Genomic DNA, 20,714 nt, shown 5'->3' with positions numbered 1-20,714 from the left:
TTCCACGGGTAATGATTGCTTGCACTTGCACACCTGGCCTTGGCAAGAAAATAAATGGACAAGAATTGAAGCTGTCGATAACCATGTTGAGAAACAGAAATGGCAACAGGGACAAAAAAAATTGGTGAATGCCAGAGTAGATGGATCAATGGACATGTCAGCTCGTAGTAGGCCTGTGATCCCATGCATGACTTACTTTATTTGCAAATATTTTGGCTTTTTCCCCCCCATGTGGTCACATAGCTCACATCTGCATAAGTGCTTTTTTTCAAAAGCATAAATTTATAGCAGCAATAACGATGAAGACTTCAACAGCCACTATCAAGTAAATGCTCTCAAGAACGACTGTGTGTACATGTACCTGGAACAGAAGACAGCAATATTGGGCATATCTTTTCCTTCACAGAGCCAAAAACAAGCTTCAAAAATCATCAAAAATAGACAACTATCCGGAATTCAACTCTCTCCCCAGTACCTGTACACAGAATGACATCAAGAACAACCTAACAATAGATCTCCACAGCACAAAGAATAAGAAGGATGCCATGTTCTTTCCTAAACTCAACAAAGCAGAAAAGAACAAACAGAGAGGGAGAGATAACAAAATTTTCACTGTTTTGGTAAAAAATAATTATCTTTAACAAGATTTACCAGTATGCCATTCAGCCGTTAAAAGGTTAAAAAATGTTCACCCAACTCCCAAACATGATATGACAAAACATTAAAAATGAACAATCTTGCCACCATCAACTTCCTCAAACAAACAGGGACACCGAGTGGTACACTCCTTCTAGGATTCCACGCTGCCTGAAATTACGCAGTTCCTGGGTAAAACTCCCAATGATACACTATTCACTGTCACCACTCTGGCGAATCAATGAAGAGCGACATTAAACCTTGCACTTGAGAAGGAAAAAAAAAGGGAAAAGCTACAACACCCACATGTGAACGAGAAGGGTCTCCAAAATCCAAAAAGCAGGATGACAAGGATGATTGCACAAAGGTCAGTGGATAAAGAACACCAGGGTTATGCTTACCACGACATAACAAGGCGAAGAAAAAAAAAAAGCCAGATCCTGTTGTGCAAAGTAAACAAAAAACCTCTTTGCCAAGACCTGTTTTCAAAGTCACTAGCCAACTATACCAACACACTAAAGCCATTGTGCGGTGTTGCATCGCATATGGGTGCACTGAACCAATTCAAGCTCCATTGAAAATAGTGTAAAATCAACCAAGTTTGGAGCCCTATGGCAGGCAACTGAAGTCCCTGAGGCCTCTCAAACAAAAAACAATGTGTTGTTTGGTCCTTCAGATTTCATTTGATTTTCAATTTTTAGTAGGTTAACCAATGAATTTTTTAATTATCCGCCCAAAACAAACCCCCCAAAAAGTGAATGTTGCCCGGCCTTCCCAGCGGCCATTTTTCAAATGACATCCCTCACCTTCCTCAGGCTCCTCTGACTAATTTTCAATTCCATTTTTGTCTGCTTTGCCCCCAGATGGGTGCCCCTGAATCTAAAGAGATGATCCTGGGCCATACTGACACAATCCCACCATTTCTTGGCCCAAACAGACCCCTCTTTTCGAAACAATCTCTGGGGGTACTTTTTGTGCGCCTCGGCCTGGCGGAGAATTTTCCTTGAATTGTGACACTGCACCCATATGTGCAAAGGATCACATAAAATTGAAAAAAAAATTGCTTCCTTATAAGTGCACACTGTGCTTATTACAATGCAAACAAACTTGTCTTGGATTTTAGTAATTTTTCCCACAAGATTCTGTGCAACAGAGGGCATCAATCACTTACCTCAATGTGTAGTGATTTCAAAATTCCTCAAATAAATATTACTATTAAAGGCACTATCAGATCCTTTTTCAATCTCCCCACACAAAACAATACTGCTCTCTTTTTCATCCTTCAGAAAAAAACCCAACGAACAAGCAGTAATGGTGACACACTGGGACCAGCAACCTTCCTTTCCCCACTGGGTGACATGAACCGTAGAAGCTACTGGGTAAGTTTAAACCCTGATGATGAAACAAACTGTGGACTGAAGTTCAATCACTCCATTGCAATCATGGCACATGTGCTATTGGCATCAGGCAGGAAGTGAAGCACACCCACAGTGTAGTACATGTACATGAAACACAACCTTTGCTTGAGTCCGATCTACATAAAAATATATGGGGAGGGGTGTAATGGTACCCTACTTTGAAAGGGAAAAGAATGCATTCAGTGCTGCACAATTATTTTTCATCCAGGGCAAGATATAAATTTTAAACACCTTTCTGATTAGACGGATAAGAGCTCAGTAGTACTTTTACCCTCTTCTTCTATTCTTTCTAAAAATGAAATCGTTCAGATCAAATTGTGAATGGCAGTTACATGTATGGCATCAAGAAAATGTTGCCAAAAGCACACACACACTGGTAACCTGGATAAGATGACATAATGAGGACTGTTTCCCTTCCATGATGGATTTTTAACTCAATCAAAACTGGTCTTCATCAGTTCTGTCAAGTAAAAATTAACATGCAAAATACAAGCAGCCCAAACAGGAAACTGATTTGATTTGTGATCGATGCTCAGAAGGGTTCTATGACCGACGTCACTGGAAATGGCTCTTTGCTGTGCATTAATTCACCATCAAGACTGCATGCCACAAATGTACAACACCATGCACAGAGGTATTTGTTTACCTCCAAATGTAAGCAGGAATTGTGAGAAACGCTCAGTGGCTCTAGCATGCCAAGTGTTTACACAGGCCTGTTACCTAACACTTCCAGACTGAGAAACCCTCCAACAAAGAATGCTGTACAAATATTCATCTCCATGACGTACATCTTAACAATGCATAACTGATGTATTGGCTACTGCTGCCAACGATCATCCATCTGATGGCCTTACATCACTCTCTGCATCATTTCCTTCTCTCTCGCTTTGTCTAGGTTTTCACACATTGTGCACTTAGTACTTGGAAATGCAATTTGGGTGTCGACTCATTTTCTGCGTTCACGTAATTTGCCGCTATATGACTGGCCAACTCTCTATCTGCAGACGGCCATTATGGCCCTATCAAGGTGTCGCAGTCAGCAGCTCTGCCAAGCTGTGTTGCCTACCAGCCAACACTATGCTAACCACAAGCCATACTCATGATGAAAGACAAATTCTCGGCAGGATAAAGCCAGAAAGGTAGAGACAAAAAGATGATCCATTATGAAAATAATGAATAATGTAATGAGTGCAGTTTAAGTTTAAGTTTAAAGTGACCATCTACGGTCTACCTATCCCTAATTCCCCACTTCTCATCTCAGAAAGATGATGACGTGGTTTGGAAAGGTATCTTTTTATAGTACTGTATCTTGGAAAGATTGCTTTCCCTTTATGCCATCTCAGTTACTCAATCCCAGAAAGACGCCTTGAATTTCTCAATATTCCTGTCTGTACAAGATCTGGAATTGATCTGGAATAAGAATGGTCACTTTAAATGTCCATAAATGACCGATGGTTCTCACTAGTGTTTCCCTGCAATGGACTTGACTCCGCTCTGGAGGGCTTTATTTTGATGCTTAAGTGTAGGCTAGGAAGTGACGGAACACTATAGCACATAAAGCACCCTTGTGCAAAAGGTACAGCCTGCCTGCTGATTCAGCCAACCCTATTTCCCCAAAAGGACTCTCATTTCTGAGACCAATGGCTGATACCATTCCAATAACTGGATATTCAATCTTCCATATTCAATCAATTCCATGAAAACTCTGCTGTACCAAACTGCAACAAAAACAGAAACAAAACAAACATTTCAAACACCCCAAAAAAATTTGAAGGAAAATATTGTTGTCCTTTTTGTTAGGCATATAAGTTGTCGTTAAGATTATACATCACACCTTGATATATTCCTATGCCTTTTGAATGTACGTTTGTCACCAAATGATGGAATATTTCCCTTTTTTAAACTTCATTGATTTTTCACCTCCATTTAAAAAAGAACAGTTGAATGTTCAATAATTGATAAAATATCCAAAGATTCAAATAATCAGCACAGCCCTTCTCTCATTTTAGTGGTCCAATTTCATGGAGTTGCAGAGAACCAGTCTCAAGTAATCCACACTGCATGTTTCTTTGGCAACCAATTACGCTAAGCCAGTATTTTTTGTGCTAAGCAAATTTGAACTCTGTTCTCTAAGAAAACCACTTCCAAAGCAAACAAAGAATACTGGCCAAATGCCATGCTGTCTTGTTTGTTCGCTAAATTAAGAAACCTTTGTCACTGTTGCTCAGTATTAAGAAAATATTCAGCAGCTTGAGCTAAAGCCAACAAAAGACAACTCCATTTAAGATCTCCCCTTCTCCTTTACAACCCAGAATCCGGTTTGGTGGGGGGGTCCTCCTTATTCTCATTAGAAACTACCCTAGAAGGAAATAATTCCACTGATCACAGGGAAATATCGATTTGCTGCATCATTTCCGAAGTACCACTTCCACAATTATTACATTTTTAGTGAGATGTTCCCAACTCCTCAAGGGGTAAGTCCCTTCAATAGCAGGGGAAGGAGGGTGGCCTCTTGAATGGGAGTTGCCAATCTCCTCCAATTACACATGTATTTAACAAAGCCATTGTCACAAGGGGTACTCCTATCCTAAAGCTGTAGCAACCCCCACCAAACTCTCCCGGTGCCAACTAGTTCATGAGAAATAGGTCGCTGCAAAACTCTGTCCTCCAAACTATAACCATTTATACCTAACAATAAACTATTATTTCTTAGATCACAAACAACATCTAAACAGGTGCAAGGGCATTTACAACATCTGCAGATCTGGCCATTTACCCAGAGAAGATGTGTGATGCAGGTACAATAAAGGACAATGCCAAATTTTTGTTTTGAAAGAAGCCAGTCATCGGCACAAGCACATTGTCATTAATATCATGTAAAGATTATCAAAATGTACTGTTCGGCACGGATTCCTTTGCACATGCACATACGCACGGGGAGACAGAAGGGGTGGGTAGGCATTCACTGCGTTCAGGGGACAAGTTCTTTTGTTGGGAAATTTGAACCCAGTTGCCGGGACATTTCAGAGTCCCCACAACTTTTTCGGCCCCCACAAAATAGGTGAAATGTCGAGTGCATGTCCCCACCACTATGGTGCGTGAGCAGATGTCTCTACACATGTATTTTCACAAAGAATGTTAAGTACAAGATTTAAAAAGCAATTTAATGATTTTTGCTCAAATTAATTTTTTTTGTTTTTTGGTTCACACTCACAGTAATCAGTATTTTGCGTCAAGATACAGATATAACATACACACAAAAACTGTATCTGGCCATATGGTGCTAATGCATGGACATGCTGCATTTTATATTTCAAGTAGAATTTTTTACAGCTAATGTGGGAAAAGAAACCTTTCCTCCCTGAATTCTGCCCACAGAGGCAGTTGATGATTCAATCCGAACACGGCACTCCATTCCATATTTATCCACTACACTGGCAGTAATTAACAAGGAAGTGACTGTAGACAACAACCATCCCTCTTGACCAACATTGCCAAACTAGATACAATCACATCAGAAATTCACAGCCGAGAAATCCACCACAGGATAGTCATCGCTGGATATCATCAACATCATCACCCACACCGCGGACCAACAAGCCCCCCATGATGAGTGCACACAAGCTGATGGTGATGCTGCCGCTTGCTCTCCCCCAATAACCTGACCACACAGCCAATGAATAAGCCATGATAAGGGCTCGCATATCTCTACACAAGCTTGCCAACAACACACACACAGGCACTCAACACACACGCACTACCACAGTCATTACGGCACAGTCAGACAAAGAGATGTCTACACCACATTGATTCACACTACGTAAGGTCCCTAATAAAGCACACACAAGGTCGGCCGGTCAAGCTCCCCATAGGCACTGTGTATTTGGTCCTCCCCCCTTACCCTGTCCCCCTACACTGCCACAACAATGGGGAGACAACCAGCACAAAAAGTGCCCCATACTCCTAGCCCCCCAAAAATATCTGTGGACGAATTTACCTGGGAAATGCATGGGTGGCGGAAAGTACGGGAAGGGCATCTCCAGAGCGGCTGACGGGTAGATGCTTCCATTATTCACGGCCATGTTTATATGTCCAATATTAGAGGCGGCTTCACAGCTATGCAGGATTTCGCCCTGTGAGCTTGCGCTTTGCGATTGACGGGCCGACACAACACTGTGTGGCTCATGTCACACGGCCTGCCTAGTGTACAAGGCAGATTACCCTTCAAGTGCGCTATTGAGTCCCCATTCAATAGCCACATTTACATGGCAAAGGTTGGGCCGCCTCCATTCAGCCTGTGGGGGGAGCAGCAAATGCCCTTGTGGGACACTGCACACTTAACCACACAAGCACGCACCACACACAAGTGATGGGACATGATGTAAATGATGATACAATGTGCTGTACAAGAACTCTAAAAAACCACACAAAGGAACCTATTGCCAGCAATAGGCAGCTCCCATTGCTCCTAGAGTAAATCCCTTAAGAAGATAATCTCCCGCTGTTGACTCATTGATCTTTTTCACACACCCAAGCCATGATTTTACCTAAAGATACATGTATTCCTCACCATCAACCACAGCACTCATTATAAACAGGCTACTGTGCAGGGGAAAAACTAAAATCTAATATCATAGTTTGACAAACAACTAACAAGACAATAAATGCAACCACAAAACTGCATTTATGAATCAACATGTATTTGTTCACATCTTGCAGGGCTATAACATCCAGTCCTAACAAAAAAAAATGGCATGCTAGTCTTTCCGTTTCTGTATTTCATCTTGCCATTTACGTCCAAATGCTTGGTTGGCAACCAGTGCAATCAAGGAAGCTTCCATCAGCATATTCAGTAACTGAAGACTATAACAATTTCACCTCAAAAAATATGAATATCGTTCATTTTTGTACTCTTATAAATACAAGTTAATGATACACTTTGTGTTTGCAGTCAGCGCCACACAAACACTTGTTAAAATATGTGCACAACATACATTCCCCACATCATTTTCTGTTTTACACATACAGAGTACCACTCCTGTGAAAATGAGGGACTCCATGATAAGCTCAGTTCTTTCCCAGTCCCTCTCCCCCACCCCCACCCTGGAGGTAAAAACCACACCTGCTGGGTTTTTTGGCTAATCAAACATGCACTGCCATCAGCCATACTGCATAGATTCTCGCCTGGGCAGATGGCTCATTTCCCAACAGATAAGGGGGGGGGGTTGTTTAGTTGGGAGCAAGGGTGTGGGCCACTAATCTTGTATCGACCTTTAGTGGATGCTTCCTAACCAGGTATCCTCATTATCCACCGCCCCTCGTCAGACGATTATCTAAATGGACTACTGTTCTCTACCTGTGTCCCATGAGCCGTGACACAGCATTGCTGCTGGGCCGATGTCATTATCATAATGAAGCTTTAAGAGGTTGAGAAGGAATCGCCCGACTTGTGTAAGGTGACCGCTTAAAATTACAGAATGCACAGTTAAATTGGTTTGTCGATTATGGGCACACGACTGAGTCTTGATGGCAGAGGAGATGTAAACAATGTCAATGTATACTGCCAACCGGAACATTTCCATTTCATTTTCCTCAACATTTCTCAGTAGGTAATCCATTACATGACAAATGGAACTAGAATTCATGAATTTTATTAAGAATACTCTATAGGAAATATGGTACTTCACTCGCTTGAGTGAAGTCAAAACTGTCCTTAATTTGGATGGCATAAAATTTAACTTAACAACTAAAACACGGCATTCCAAATGAAAGTATTATTTCCAGATTTCTAATAAATTTCTCAAATTCAATTTCAGCATGATTGTTTGGACTGCATGTACATGTACGTGTTCATTAATATGGTCTGGCCACTGTAGATGTAACTATCCCTATGCATTTTCCACACTCATCCCCATGAATACATCACCCAACAGCAAATTAAGAATGGGGGGGGGTTGTAGATATGATGTCAGAAAATTAATTGTATAGGCTGAGAAAATAACTTCTTCACGCCTGGCATGGATCGGCTTGCGTCTTGCACCTCTGGCTGTCCTCCTGGGTCGGATTGCAAGCGGTGATATTCCAGGAGGGTGTTATAAACGCTCTCCACTGAAGGGCACAAAACACTTCATAGCCACCAGGGGGCAGGAGACTCTTGGAGGTGACAAATCACCAGGGGGTTAGAATTATCTACAACACCCCAACCCCACAACTGCTCCTCAGGAAAAAAAAATGGAACAGCAAACAACATTCTGTGCTTGGGCATATGATGAAAAATTCCCAGTTTATTACAATGCCACTTTCCTGCAGGGAATTGTTAACACGAAAATTCAGGAGATGCGTCAGGTGAAATAATTAACATGCGAGGAAATGAGAAACTGGTAAAAGGTATAAGGTGTCAATTCTTAATGTTAATATTAAACAGATGGTTTTTGTAGCAAGTGAACAGTCAACAACATACAACCAGTAAGTGGAAATGCAGTTGTTCAACTCTGACCCACAGCTACATTATTCATTACTAGAACCACTTTTTTCTGTCCCATTCAGTACTTGAAAATAAAAAAAAATTCAAATGTAACATGAATTCAGCCAAGAAATATAGCTTTTCACTTTAATGATGGATTTCCACTTTTCTGCGCAAGCAGAATTTCACTTTCACCTTTCCTGAGCCGCCTTGCAATTCAAGTATCCGAGCATTAACAGAAAAAAAGGGCAGTGTGCAAAGACCTATCTAGCCAGTATCAACAAAGATCACACTTTTTTTAAAGGGGGGGGGGAGAAGGAGGTCAAAAAATATGTTGGCGCCCCATTAATCACCATCCTCTGGGCTTGTCATTGTCCTACTGGACCTTCCAGCTACTGGCACATCTGTAAAGTGAGCGGCTTAGTGTTTACTTCCCTGCCCACGGAATAAATTAAATAAAATTCAATTGAAAGTCAAGTTGAATAATTGACAAATGAAGGAACTTCATAAAGAAGAGCGTGCCTGACAAGTTGGCAATCTTTTCGACTACCATGATTTGTGTTACTCTCCCTATAAATGTAAATTTAGGGATGCCAAACAAAATCAAGGGAACATTCCCCAAACAAATTGAGATTACAGCGCCATCTGCGGCTAAAAATTACTCTAAAACAAGACACTACATTGTACCTATTTGAACCTTTTCAACAATGATAATTAAATGGGAAATCTTTTCAAAGGACTGTTTTCTGAGGAAGGAAAACTTACAGTAACAGTGACTTGCCTGCATCAAACAAGTCCAAGAAGTTTACGCTGCAACTCTCTCCTTTGGAAACATGAAACGATAGGCCACTGTAAGCCTCTTCCGTATTGCCATGCTTCTCTACCTCCGGCTGATGATTCAGTCTGACAACTAGATTTCAGGAAGTGCACTCTTGTTTGAGGGGCCAGGTCACCCCGATCGATGCTGACACAAGAATGCTCCAATGCACGACACAAACAACTGTGCAAACAAGACTTCCATGGCTATCTCTCAGCTAACTTCAAACAAAGCACCTTTGGACCAGCTCAAGCTGCAACCCCTTACGAACTGGCTTGGTACATGTGCACGACAGTCACTTCGCAAGAAACAATCAATAACGAGTTTCCGTTTTCCTGGATCATCCAGCATGGTCAAGCCATCTCTGGGGCATCCGCCTGACAAAAGACTGGAGATTAGCGCTGGACAATCGGGTGGACACAGAGGGGTAAGTTGGGAGGGGGAAGCAAGACAAGCCAGTGAGGGAAAAAAAAAGCTGAAATCATTTTCATTTTTTTAAAACTAAAACAAAAACCTCAGAACTTCACAAAGCTTCTATGCCCAATTCTGTTCGTATTTCATCCTTTTCCAATGTTGGTGTGTAAAGGTCACACTGTTACTCATAACAATCTGTTTTTATTGGAGATTCCAGTCATATGACTCCAGCAGGTTACAAGAACTGCTCAAGCCTTCATGCGTGCACATGTACACAATCAAGACTGGCACATGACCCTGTTTATTTGTTTATCGCAAGCAAACCTGGTATTGAATGACCATGGTATCTACCCATTTAGTATATAAAGATAGCCCCAATCAGATAGGAGGGGCAAATGCTAATGTCATTGGTTTGATATCACTGGATCCCTGACAAAAAACTTGTCAGTGCTCAAAAGCTGATATGGAAATTTATGTTGCGATAAGAGAAGGTACCAGTGAGGTCTACACTTTAAGCAGTGCTATATTAAATCATTATGAAGTTGGTTTTTTTCCCCTAATTTCCACAATGAAAAAGTCCACTTGCACTGAATTATGGTTGAACCAAATTATTCATTATAAAAAGGATTTAAAAAAAAATTGTTGTTTACAAGAATCCTTGAAGCATATAATAACGCTCAGACGTCAGACTTGTTACCAAAATGCCATCAGTGGCAATGCATTTGTGATTTCATCAATAAAGCCAGCTTACATGTAATTTGGAAGCACATTGGAAAACTCTAAGATCATTTCCCCCCTCATTTCCCTGATAAATTGTCCACTAATTCATAGCATCCGTTCTCCTTGCTTTATAGTCAAATGTAGAATGTGTCCCTAATATGATGCAAATCTTTCAACCCCCTCCCCTTCCAACTGCCTGCTCTGATGATGGGTAGCTCAGGAGCCTGGCAATGGTAATTGATTGGTCATTATCAGGTGTCTCCTTCATTTGCATAACAACAGATGGACAGGTGCAGATTCCACTGCATGCACAGTCTGGGGCTGAGCCGGATTGGTGCATTATTGGGGCGGGGGTGACCGTACTGCCACTGAAAGGAGGGGGGAGACAAGAGGACAGGACATACCATAAACTAATCAATGAAGAATAGTTCACAGGTAGATTATTTATGCCTGAACTGTTAGAACCTGATCAATTATTCAGGAATTGATGTCATACACTGACAACTTTTTTTTTAAAGCATGCATAATGAAGGAAATGGGTATTTATACTGCAAATATGTTTTTAAAGGCATGTATGTACTTCTTCCATTTGGGATTCGGTGGTCAAGCTTAATAAAATAGATTTATTTAGGAAGACGTTATCCTTCAGTATGCTTCACACAATGAAGAAAAATATGTAATCAAAGAATGTCTTGACTGAAGACAAAGACATTCTTGACCACTTGACACAAACTTGAGCACCTGTATTTCAAATTCAGGTACAATTTAACACAAAATACATGTACATATTTTCATTTTAAAAATATCACATTTAATCTTCCTAAAAAGGGCAGTTTCTGCAGATCAAAAAATTTGCAACAACCCTAAATGTGATAAAAGACAGGTTTGGTATTACTTTCAATGAATACTGACATTAAGAATGATCCATAAATTGGAAGGGAAAACAATCTTCAGAAAATACTCTCACAAAGCAACATTTTGGGCAAAAATCAAAATACTGTATTCAAATATATCGAACATAAAAAAATGCACATATATCAAATTGTGATTTTTTTCCCTACTTTTTTCACTGCTTTCATCAATATGCGCAATATGTGTGCCTACATTAATTTAACAGCATTAGAAGTGCCTGCACCAGTGCGAGACCCATGTACATTACGTTGCAGTCACGGAGGTGCATACAGCAACTCTGGCAAACACCACTCAACCTGGCCAAAAGCTACCACAAGAGGGCAGCATACAAGAACACAGCAGATAACATTGTCTTGATTCTTCTGCCTTTTTCATGAAAGTGGTGAGCAGAGAGAACAAGTATCGGTAGATTTCGTGGGAGTAAACTTGGTCAACGTTTAGGTAGAACTTCACTGAATGAGTTAATTTACATGTAATCATTCACATAGGAAGCATTCACATACCACTGGTCTGTAAACAGCTGTGAACAGCAATTACAACAAAGTGTCATAAGGATAAAGGGGCCTAAATGGAATGACTTGCTCTTACAACAAGTATCGAATACTGGAGGAATATTGGCAATATCATTTTGATATCGGTGGTTTCTTTCTCAACCTGAGGTTTCCCAGAAAAAAATTGACAAAACCCTGTTCCCCTAAACTTCACTGATCTCCATTTACAGGGCAAAACTGACTTCAGTTTGCTGCAATGTGCGGTAGACAAGGTTTCAAAACCTAGGGCTGAATCTAATGAGGATCATAAAAAGCATTCAACACCAAAAAAAATAAGGAGGCCTGAAATGGACCGTGCGCAAAGCCAAGTAAAACTCTGCTGGTGCCAGTATCTTCTGCCCTGGTCCAACTTTTGATAACATCTACATGTCACAAGTGATTATCAAGAAAAGTACACACGAGCCATGCAGACTCCAGTGCAGCTGTGCACATCGGCATGGCCATGTCATCATACATGTGCTTTGGTGCTTTCCAATAATGTAATGCACACAACATTCACCGCTGTTTTTGCATCTGGTAGGGAATGCTTAACAATAGATATTTATTTTGCCATGGGATGTTTATGAGATTTGTGTGTGACTTCAGAAAGTCATTTATGATGATGAGCTACTTGTGTCTTTCTGACAACTAACCGAGTTTATACGCCAAAGATCCAAACCACACATTTCCACTGCATGTCATCTTAAACGGACATTTTCCTGCAGTTTGTGGTTCTGATGTCAAAGGTATAGATGGTGGACTGGTTTTCAAAAAAAATAGAATTGTAGATTTTGTTGTACTAAATTTTCTGTTGCTAATTCATTGGTTATGTGCACAGCAATAAGTGAACATTTTTGCTTTTCTCAGAAATGTTTTCAGAAAGTAATTGTGAGTTCACTATTTTAATAGAAAAACCCACGCAGAGAACTATGCATTCCCCGGATGACATCACAGCAACGGTGCCCCTAGTTGCCTAGAAAAGCATGGAAAATTTGAAGTTTTAAAAAAGTGCACTTTTCAGTGCATTTAACCACATGAGAGTATAAGAGAGTGTTCATACATTGAAGAAGAGTGAAATGTTGCAGAAAAATTGTCTAAGAAAAATTCATTGCGTCTACCCTTTAAGCATTTTCAATCAGCTACTGTAAATCCCCCCTTGGTACTGCAGTGTGTAGACTGCGCACCGGACTTCAATTCCTGGGGCTTAAGACCTGCTGAATGCCTTACAGGGATATGTTCACATGAGAGATAAAAAGAAACGACTTGTTCATGTGGGTTTGGGAATGGGTTCAGAAGTTGAAATTTTGACCTACCTTCTGACGCTGGCCGACTGTTGCTGCTGCTGCCAGACTTGGGAGACAGAGAGGATTGCACAGAGTCTGGGTTGCCGTGGTGATGCAGGGACACATGCTCCCGCTCGCCGTCACTGTCACTGTCGATGACGATGACTGACTCGTTGCGCCCCTCACCCGGTTTCCTCTCACGGTTGTTGCTGATTGGCTGAACAAAGGAAGAGAAACCAGAGACATGCACATATCAAGTTCTGACATTTTTGTTTTATTGCTTTATGAACATACGTGCAAATGTACACGTGATCCAACATCTGCCATTTCTGAGCATTGTTAGTCACTACAGATGCCAAGCCAAGAAAAGGGGATCATTTCATCTGAAAAAATTTCACTGAAATGATGTGCCAAGCCATCTGTGCTATGCACAACCCGATAAGGGTAGTCTACACTATCAATTCATTTAGAGCGCTTGGTACCAGCAAAGAGTACCAAGGAAACATATATCCATGTACTTTCCGTTCCAGAACTCGGACATGCTTAGAGCCTGCATCAACTTGGAAATATTCCCATGAGCTGATTGACACCTCTTTACAATGTTCAAGAAGATAATAATGGTAAAATTGACAAAGAAGGGATGAGGAGGTGAAATTAACTGAGGCTGTACATGAACTTGAAGGCAGCTTGCTTCGTAATGGCTAATCAGTGGATGTGAAAGATGACTAACAGCACTGTTTGAAGCAAGGAGAAGAAGATGGCAAGTGGGACCTGTGCCTGTACAGGCCTCGAAATAGTACAAGCCAGGCGTACAAATTCTTGCGAAAAATGCACCAGGCTACTTTAATTTGGTTCCTTGGTTGCCCAGTGGGCTTGTGAAATATTCAGAATAAGCCTACCTGTTACAACTTAAAAAATACACAATGCTTTTTGTGAAAATGAATACAAGATCGCAAAAACTGAGTCATTGTTGATGTGTTTTTACTTGTGTTTTTCGAAACGTGATGTTTGTGCAACAGGGTGATAATTTTTTTATACGCAGGCTAATAAAACTCTAAACGGGCTAGTAAAATATCCAGTTAACTAGCCCAGTGGGCTAGCCAGGAAAAAAGTTAGCGCAAGGCCTGCTGTACCCCAAGTAAATAAATCGTCTGCCGACAAATAATGCATCTATACAACAGAAAGATATGTACATGTACTACACTGCCTCTACACCTCTACCATCCACTTCAAGAAACATTCAACCAAAGCTGCTTGCAAAGGTTTACATGAATAAGTGTGCACGGTCACAAATTAAAAACACATTTAAAAATTCAAGTATTCATTTAGATTCATTGAGAAATGACCAGCTTCTAACATGTTGAGACATAGCAGGAATTTCAGTTGTACCATACAAAGCTTGATGCATGCAGTGAAGTGCAAATTAACAAATTATGGTGATTGTGAATAGCCCCCTCTGTGGATGACATATTGACAGTTTTGCAAGTGCTCCCAAGCTGTGTTGCCATGACCTGTTACTGTTAGACACAAGAAATGCTAAGGCAAAAGTATCAATGTTAATTTCTGATAAAATTGTCAAAAATGGGAGGATTTCAGCATACAATACTTTGCATGTACATCGCACATGAAAACTAAAATTTCAGCATTTGCACATATTTATGCAAATGTTTAAGACATTTTCACCTTAACAACTGGACAAACGTGCAGGCTTCAACCTTAAGCTTCAGAGGGGAGTGGAAGGCCACTGGCCTCAAAAGCTTTTCAAAAAAGGGGACATACCAGACAACTGGAAAGGGCACCAAGGCCATTTTCAAAATGCTACTTGTTGATTGATTCATTTGCCAAGTTTGTTCTTTCCTTCAATATCAAGAGGGTGTTTAACTTTCCAAGTTCCAAGCCATATGTTTTCATTGTCGTTCATTATTCATAAGCTGTGCAATGACACTGAATCATTGTAAAAATAAAGCACTGGTAAACATCAATAAATACTAAGGATATCTGCTATTTATCGTTTGATGTTGGATTGTCCTGTCTATTACTTAAAACCAATACATGGATTAGAGTGTGTACGAATAATTATGCAAGCACAACAGCCAGAGAAAACCCAGACTGGATCCCACTCCCAGCCCCATAACTCAGGCCCCATAATACAGTCATACACCAAGCCCACTGCACCCCAGAATCTGTGAAAAATGTGCAACTCTGTATGAGGACTGGCAGCCAGTCTATATATACATATACGACCAGCCTGATGCCATGTTTATGGTGCAATTCACCTATGTTTGATATGGTTGCCATGCCAAGTTCTCTACTGCTGTACTTATTACAGCCGTGTCCGAAATGGGCTTCCGAAGCTTAGGCTAGGTCTATTTTCTGCTTGTGTCTGCATGCGCGTCTCTGCGCATTTCCAACGGAGTGAAGAACTACATCTACAAGTACACCTACAGCTCTAGACAACAGATTCGTATGCAGCCTACAGTACATGTACATAATGCACGATGTACGTAGGATCTGAACGCATGTCGTGCATGTGTGCCCTGCAAGTATATGGAGAACCGCCATGATGCCTTACACAATGTCCCAAAACATTTTGTCATTCATAATGGTCAAAACATAAAAACCACTTTTGAGTATATACATAAAGAAGCGGAATCAGTGGGCGGGGCATGTCGACCAACTTGGCAGGAAGATACATATTATTTTAAAAGGCATCATGGCACTTTGCTGGGGCATCGCGGTATTTGGCTGCTGGTGGCCGCTGTCAAGTTCGAAGCCTGCATAAGAGGGTACCTGGCAACAAACATGCATACTGGCAATCCTTGCTTATAAGTACTGTTAGGAATCTGTTCCTTTTTTCATCTATGCACGTCGTCAACTGCCAACAATGTTAAGAGTTTTATATTTTCTAGCAATGCCCTCTGCAGGTGACTCCTCAATCCTTCAGCTGTGTAAGGGGAAATCTTCCAAGGCTGCTAAGGAAATTTTGGGCTGGTACACCACTTGTAAGAGGTTTTTAAAAATTGAGTGAAACAAAATGTAAAGATACTTTAAAAGTAGAGGTTGCCGATATTCTAGCCTTGTTTTGAAGGGGAATTTTTTTCAAATAGAAGAAAAACACACACACAAAATAGCCATTACTTGCTAACCCCCAACAAACAGCCAAAAGTTTTCACAATTGAACGGGTTACTGTAAAGGGTATTTCATTATTCTCCCAATGCTCAAATTACAGTGATACAGCACACAATCATACACTTAGCTGAAAGCAGCCAAAAAGTAACTGTACAAATGTTAACCATGACTGGAAAAATTTCCAGCGACTTCCTGATGTTCAGTCAACATGCTTGGAGAATGTGTGTTTAAACAGTATGTTCAAATGTGTCCCAAATTTTCAATGCTGCTTCAAGTGCAAACCCATCAATCATGCCGGCATGTAACATTCCTGTTCAATGTGAACGCCTGGAGCAACAGCAAAACAGGAAAACCAATTAGGCAAGGGAGCAATCTCGCTTACCCTTCTACTCTATTTGTGATATCTAGGCCCAATTTCATGACTGCTTACCCGGTACCGTATTAATGAAAAAAAATCTTTCATCTACATTAATGTCTACACTAATGGTTCAGGTATTTATTAGGTCAGTCCAGCATTTTTAGATTGTTGCCTTGCAAATCTGCCAACTCTGAGTAGTACAATTTCTGAAAAAAATTCTCTTCTCCTGGCAACTCAGAATGAAATTTCAAAAATATTTTCAACTAATGCAGTATTTTTAGTGAACTAAAAAATAAAATATGCACAAAACTAAATCACGTGTGTAATGTACATCCTTGATGATCCGTGATCTCCTATTTGAAAGTGTTCTCATTAAGTTGTGTTCATCCTCCATGCCTGGACCATTTACTTTACGTAAATTAGGGCAACTTTTATCATATTTTTATTCCACCCTCTGACCCTGTCAAATTTCGCACTATGTTCAGAGCCCCCCCCCCAAAATTAAAACAACGCCGGTCTTGGCAAGAAAAGTTGGGTCATGCACCACATGTAAATCTCACAGCTAACCATTTTGTGCTTACCCGGTCGGCCCACAAATTCCTGTGCAAGCCTTGCAAGCAAACAACACTCACCAGAAGCTCAAGATTCCATGGTTAACACAGCCCAAATTTTATTATTAGTGTCTATGCCCAAAATGTTAAGCCCGACTTTGCTGTATAATAAAGCAAAGGCAAATACAGCATAATTTGCATGGCATTTGCTGGAATTTTGAAAGGGGAGAATTCTGGCTCAGCAAATCAACAGTGCCTTCTGAGTAACAAACTAAGAACTAATGTAGTCAGAATCACACTGCAAATACAGGTACAAGCAGTTGGTTTATAGACATGAAATAAAAGCTGGTTTAGTCATAGAGATACTCCCAACGACACAGTGAAGAACATCAATACAGACAATTTTATGACTTCACCTACAGGGAAAACCAATCCACTAAATCTCCTCTTTTTTACAACAACAACTACAGGTCTCTATAATGCTGTGAAGTCCCATGTGTTGGAATCTGCGCATGTTCTCCAAAGCAGGTCTGGAAAAATCCTTGAATAATCCATCATATAATGAGGAGAAGAGAGACAAGGGGCATGTCTTTGTGACTAAGGTGGTTGTTTAGGGGTTTTTTTATCCATGCATAATGACAGCCGGGATGGACAGTTTCCTATTCAGACATCTTTCTGCTGACTGTCATGGCCAAATTGTGCAATTAGTCATAATTCTACATGCAGACACATATATACACAAACCAAGCTTCAAGTATGGCAGAAATGCTTCCTTTTTATTAGCCTTAGAATTTCAGACTGGTTTTCCCCCATGTACGAGCAACCAAATCTGAAGGACTGCCCACCAATCAAAGCTATGCATAGATCTTACGAGGATATCCTTAGCAGGGGCAGAACAATGCCAATCTTTGGTGGAATCTAGTTCCAGAATGGATAGTGCTTCAAGCCTTCAGTGGCATAATTTAATCAGCACTGGATAACGACTGTGATTTGTACCTATTCCAAAAAGGGAGAGATTAATTTAACGAGCTGCATCCAAGTCTTCACTTGAATTCACCTCTGCATTCACCACTTTCCTTCATGTTGCCATCATTCAACTGTTATGTGCAAAATGTTCATAAAGATATTGTGTTTACACATGTATATTTTGTGTATCTATGTATTACTATGCAATTAAGAGCACACGTGATTCTAATGTAAATGATGACAGAATTGAAATAAATGTTGACTTGATTTAATTTGATTTGATTTGAAGTCCAACACTAGCACTTTTAAAGGCCCATTTTTAATACCACTGCTTCAGCATCAGACAGCTCATGGCTTCATAGAAGGCCCCCGAGATGAAGGAAATTTGGCCTAAAAAAGATTGCACAATACCTGCACATTTGCCTAATAAGCAACACCCTGAAGGAAAATACATGAAGGAGTCCTACCAGCAAATAAAAACTTTTGAGATTCAAAAACAAAGTTTCCGAAACTGTGAGTGAAAAAAGCACATGCCATATCCAAGTCAGATATAAGGGAACTCCTGTTCAATCAGTCCATACAAAAATACATACAAAACACACACAAAAATCATCCTAATGGTTGTACATGTTAGTAAATACACATACGGAATGCACATTCCCTACATGTAGGTGCCTGAAATATTTTAATAATTCAATGGTTCCAGAATCCCAGCAGATCCATATACATGCACATGCACAGCCTCAAGTGAAAATGTGCTTGCCTATGATGTAAGTGCGTGTAATTGAAAAGCCAATTCACAAGCGTAAGGGTATGGGCTTATTTCAAGGCTCATGAAAGACACTGCATCTCCCACCATCCCGCTTGGGGAAAACGAGCAGGTAGACTGCACTTGGATGAATGTGGTGCAGAGGTGCTATTTTGCAAGATAAACAGATTGGGAAGTTTTAATAATATTAGCAGCTTCATGCGGGAAGGAAGGCTTGTTAATTGGCAGGTATTTTGCATTTCGTGATGGGCAAAATCTTCAAAATGACTGAACTACACAACGCATGTTAACGTCAAGAGTCATACATGTAAGCATGTAAACAAATAAAAACTAATTTTCATGCACTTAGGCTTATAGTTATGACTACAACATATGTACCTTACATTTGAATTACTTCAGACAGTCAAATGTTCAATAAGGACCAAGCGTGCATGTCAGTCACTGAAAGATTCGCCAGGAGAGTTCCAATTAGACCAGTATAAAGCTGGATACTTTACAAAAAAATTTAAGCTTTGGGCAAATACAAGTGGCGCACATTAACCACTTCATGCCACATGACAGCTAAATGCAAGGGGATTACCCGTGTCAAAATACAGAGGGCATTTAACAACACCTGTTCCAACAAATTCTGTATGTTATTCTGCGTAATGTCTTCAATACAGAGGTCCAAACACTTGACTGATTCCCATTAAGTTTGTATACACCAGAAATAGCCTGTGGAGGTTGAGTGTGTGTGCATCCCTCAAACTGTCATGGGCTGCAGCAAGACATTTGTATCACTTTGGTATAAGGTTTTGAAAAAGTGACAATGTTATGGAAAATGTTGCAAAAATCTTGAACAAACGTGGTGTTTGTCGTTTGAAACAGCATTTTTGGCTGACAAAACCCAGGCAAGAGCACCATGGAATAATACAGTCAGTGGTTAAGATTCTAAAAAACACAAACAAACACTCAAGTGAGAATGAGCCAACTTTCAGAAATCTGTTTCAGAGTATGTCGTACATGCACGACCATCAAGGCAATGATCTAAATTACTGTAGTATCGTACCCTTGGATTGAAGTATATTACATGATTTATTCTCTGCATGACTCTAGTTAACACTGGGTACAGGACCTTCCCTGCTTTACACCATGTAGCTATCGTATTTCTCACTTCTCTTTTCTTTGCTGATAACTTTAAAGCAAATGTTGGATCTAACAGGGATGCAAGCCAGTTAGTTAGTTGTCCAGAACCTGAAATGAAGGTCGCAGAAGCCTAAATAAACCTTGTTAGCCTAACATTTCCAGTAAAGAAGGCTGAAATCAGGTTTTTGCCTGAAAACTGGCATCCCTGATCTAATCATGCTCTCATCCAAATGCTACTATCAAGCACTGACCAAAACAACAGCCCCTAGAAACGCCAGCAGCTTTCTCTTCAGCACCAGGTCAAGTCCAGCTGTTTATCTCTGCATGTGGCCCAACAGTCGGTCCAGTGGCCAGGGACACTGACCTGCTTGACCTAGCGGTTAGTTGCCCGATGCTGGATTTGGATGGTCATTGAGAGCAATCAGCATGATGCTACCAGAATGAAAGGCAGGCACAGGAGAGATTCAACCTGACCAAATGAGTGGCAAGATGCCGTAACAAGTATCCTATGCTTGCAGGCCTTTTAACAGATCTTGTGTAGAAGAAATCAATAAAACTGAAAATTTGTCACTCAAACAGTGTCCACATGTAGTTACATGTAGAAAGTATAAAGAGAAACATG

The 20,714-nt window shown here is 40.5% G+C and overlaps 1 protein-coding gene across 9 annotated transcripts in view; it reads right to left on the bottom strand.

Moving 5' to 3' along the window:
- The window catches only part of LOC110975602 (uncharacterized), a 90,494-nt gene that overhangs the window by 31,444 nt on the left and 38,336 nt on the right, over positions 1-20,714 (bottom strand). For 5 of the 9 annotated variants that reach the window (XM_087138513.1, XM_087138514.1, XM_022228190.2 and 2 more), the window contains exon 2: positions 13,224-13,410. In XM_087138513.1, the coding sequence (XP_086994639.1) occupies positions 13,224-13,410 (187 nt within the window). Of the gene's footprint in view, positions 1-6,051; positions 6,285-9,282; positions 9,662-13,223; positions 13,411-20,714 lie in introns of those variants that run through there. The other 4 variants (XM_087138519.1, XM_087138517.1, XM_087138518.1 and 1 more) reach the window with 4 other exon arrangements.

The sequence above is a fragment of the Acanthaster planci genome, linkage group LG06 (genome assembly GCF_054643075.1).
Source record: "Acanthaster planci isolate LZ-2023a linkage group LG06, COTS_SCS, whole genome shotgun sequence".
Taxonomy (NCBI): domain Eukaryota; kingdom Metazoa; phylum Echinodermata; class Asteroidea; order Valvatida; family Acanthasteridae; genus Acanthaster; species Acanthaster planci.
This window is presented reverse-complemented; position numbering and strand designations above follow the sequence as displayed.